The sequence below is a fragment of the Nicotiana attenuata genome, unplaced genomic scaffold (assembly GCF_001879085.1).
Source record: "Nicotiana attenuata strain UT unplaced genomic scaffold, NIATTr2, whole genome shotgun sequence".
Classification (NCBI taxonomy): Eukaryota; Viridiplantae; Streptophyta; class Magnoliopsida; order Solanales; family Solanaceae; genus Nicotiana; species Nicotiana attenuata.
Window position 1 is genome coordinate 1 of NW_017699859.1, and position 2,338 is coordinate 2,338.

At 34.2% G+C, this 2,338-nt stretch overlaps 1 protein-coding gene across 1 annotated transcript; it reads left to right on the forward strand.

Annotated features, from left to right (window-relative positions):
* Positions 1-537: 537 nt before the first annotated feature.
* On the forward strand, positions 538-1,130 carry LOC109222739 (the record flags this gene model as incomplete). The annotated part of the gene is made up of 2 exons (XM_019387057.1): positions 538-606; positions 694-1,130. Coding segments are annotated over 2 exons (506 nt in total), but the record flags the coding sequence as incomplete, so codon positions are not given.
* Between the last annotated feature and the right edge of the window lie 1,208 nt (positions 1,131-2,338).

A 2,338-nucleotide genomic window follows, 5' to 3' on the forward strand; every position in this document is an offset into this window, starting at 1 on the left:
ACACTTTTAATTCTCGTTAACTAAGGAAATTGGAGGTTTAACTGAATAGTAAAAACATATCAAGTAGTGAAAAGTTAGCAATGTTCTTAAATATCTTAGCTCATCATGAGAAGAATAGATCAATTAAGGTTGACTATGTTAGATCGGGTTGGAGCATAAGTCAAGCTTCCAATGAATACTTGAGAGCTGTTCTCAGACTAGCTCCATTGTTACTTGTTAATCCCAAACCAGTGCTTGAAGATGAGATTGAAGATCAATGAAGATGGTTTAAGGTATGTGAAATTTCTTTTGAGCATATATTAATTTATGTAAAACTAAAAAATATATAATCATACGAAAAGAAATTAATAGTTTGAGATAATCTATAATTGATTTTATAGGGATGTCTAGGTGCACTTGATTGTACTTTCATTCAAATTAGAGTTCCATCCGAGTACAAACCAAGATAAAGAATAAGAAAAGGAGAAATAGCAACTAATGTACTAGGAGTTTGTGATAGAAATCTTAATTTTACTTATGTATTACCTGGTTGGGAAGGATCAGCTGCCGATGGTCGTGTATTACGAGATGCTATAGTGCGAACGAATGGTTTGAAAATCCCTGAGGGTATGCCATACATATGCTTATACACTCAAGTTATATCACAAAAAGAATGATACATAAAAGTAACTAAATTTTATGTTTATATTATAGGAAATTATTATTTGTGCGATAGAGGATATACAAATGGAAACGGTTTTCTTTCACCTTACAGAGTGTATAGATATTGGTTAAGGGATTGGCAAGGTGACAATCCGCCACCTCGATGTCGAGAAGAGATTTTCAATATGAAGCATGCTAGGGCTCGTAATGTTATCGAAAGAGCATTTGGTCTCTTGAAAGGGCATTGGGGAATTCTTAGAAGCTCTTCGTGGTACTCAATTAAGGTTCATAACAGGATCATTAGTGCTTGTTGTTTGTTGCACAACTTTATTCGTAGAGAGATGGAAGTGGATCCCTTAGATATTGATATGGAAGAACAAATGGAGTATCAACATGACAACATTAATGTTGTTGAATCATCTCAGGAGTGGACCACATGGAGGGATGAGTTGGCTCAATCAATGTGGAATGCAAGTCTAAACAATTGATTGTTTCAAAACGTTCCATGCTTGTATTATATTTTGTGGTGTTTGGGTATTTTTCTCTTTAGTTTTTTGTATGATTGTAAGGTGTATCAACTTTCAGTTTTTTGTGATTATAAGAAATAGTTACTTACTTTGATTTTTGTGAAGATTACTTATATTTAGATAGCGTTTCTTTTTTGAAAGTTCTATACTTCCATACATATGCTTTTTGTGATGCTAAGTAATATTGGAGATACTTATACTTCTTGTGGAGATAACTAATACTTATGATGATTTATTTTACAAGATTATACAGATATAATGAATAGACAGGCAGAAAATTCAAAGCTATTGTCAATAAGATCAAGAAAATCAACACCTTCTTCCCGAAGGATCTCGACTCCAGCAGAAGAAAGTGCTCTTTTAGATGGTTTAAAAAAATTGTGTGCTGATGGTTGGCGAGCTGATAATGGAACCTTTAGGTCAGGATACTTGATGGAATTAGAGCACTATTTGCATGAACGTCATCCTAGTAGTCAATTGAAAGGTGAACCACATGTTAATAATAAAGTAAAAGCGTGGAAGAGATGTTATTCAAGCATAAGTTTATTAAAGAGTCGAAGTGGTCTGGGATTTCAATATAGTGATAGAACCATAATTGTTGACGATCCAAAACAGTGGGATGACTTTATAAAGGTAATTTATACTTTGCTTAAGTTATTAGAATATTGTTACTTCATATAGGAATTTTCCTGAGTTCCCATCATAGTTTATAACTGACACATTTGTCATTACTTTTGTTTCTTTCCTTATTTTTTATAGATGGATCCAAAAGCAAAAAGCATGAAAACTAAGAAATGGCCAATGTATGAGGATTGGGAGGAAATTTTTGGCAAGGATAGAGCAACAGGAAAGTTCGCAGAAGGGCCGCTAGATGTCGCTGAGGATATTCTAAGGAGTCAAGCTTCAGGACTTTCTAATGACATGAGCTTAGGATGGCCTATTGTTGTTGATGATGAAGAAGAAGATAATGCTGGTGATGTACCTAATATAGCTACTGGAGAAGGTGAAAATGAAAATGCTTATGATGGACCTAGTTTTACTGGAGCATCTGAAAAGGAAGATGCTAGAGCATCTGAACAAGAATGTGCTGGAGCATCTGAAAAATGAACATGCAGGATTCCAACAAAATCATAAACGAAGTGAGCATGCTAATAGGTCCTCTCTAATTC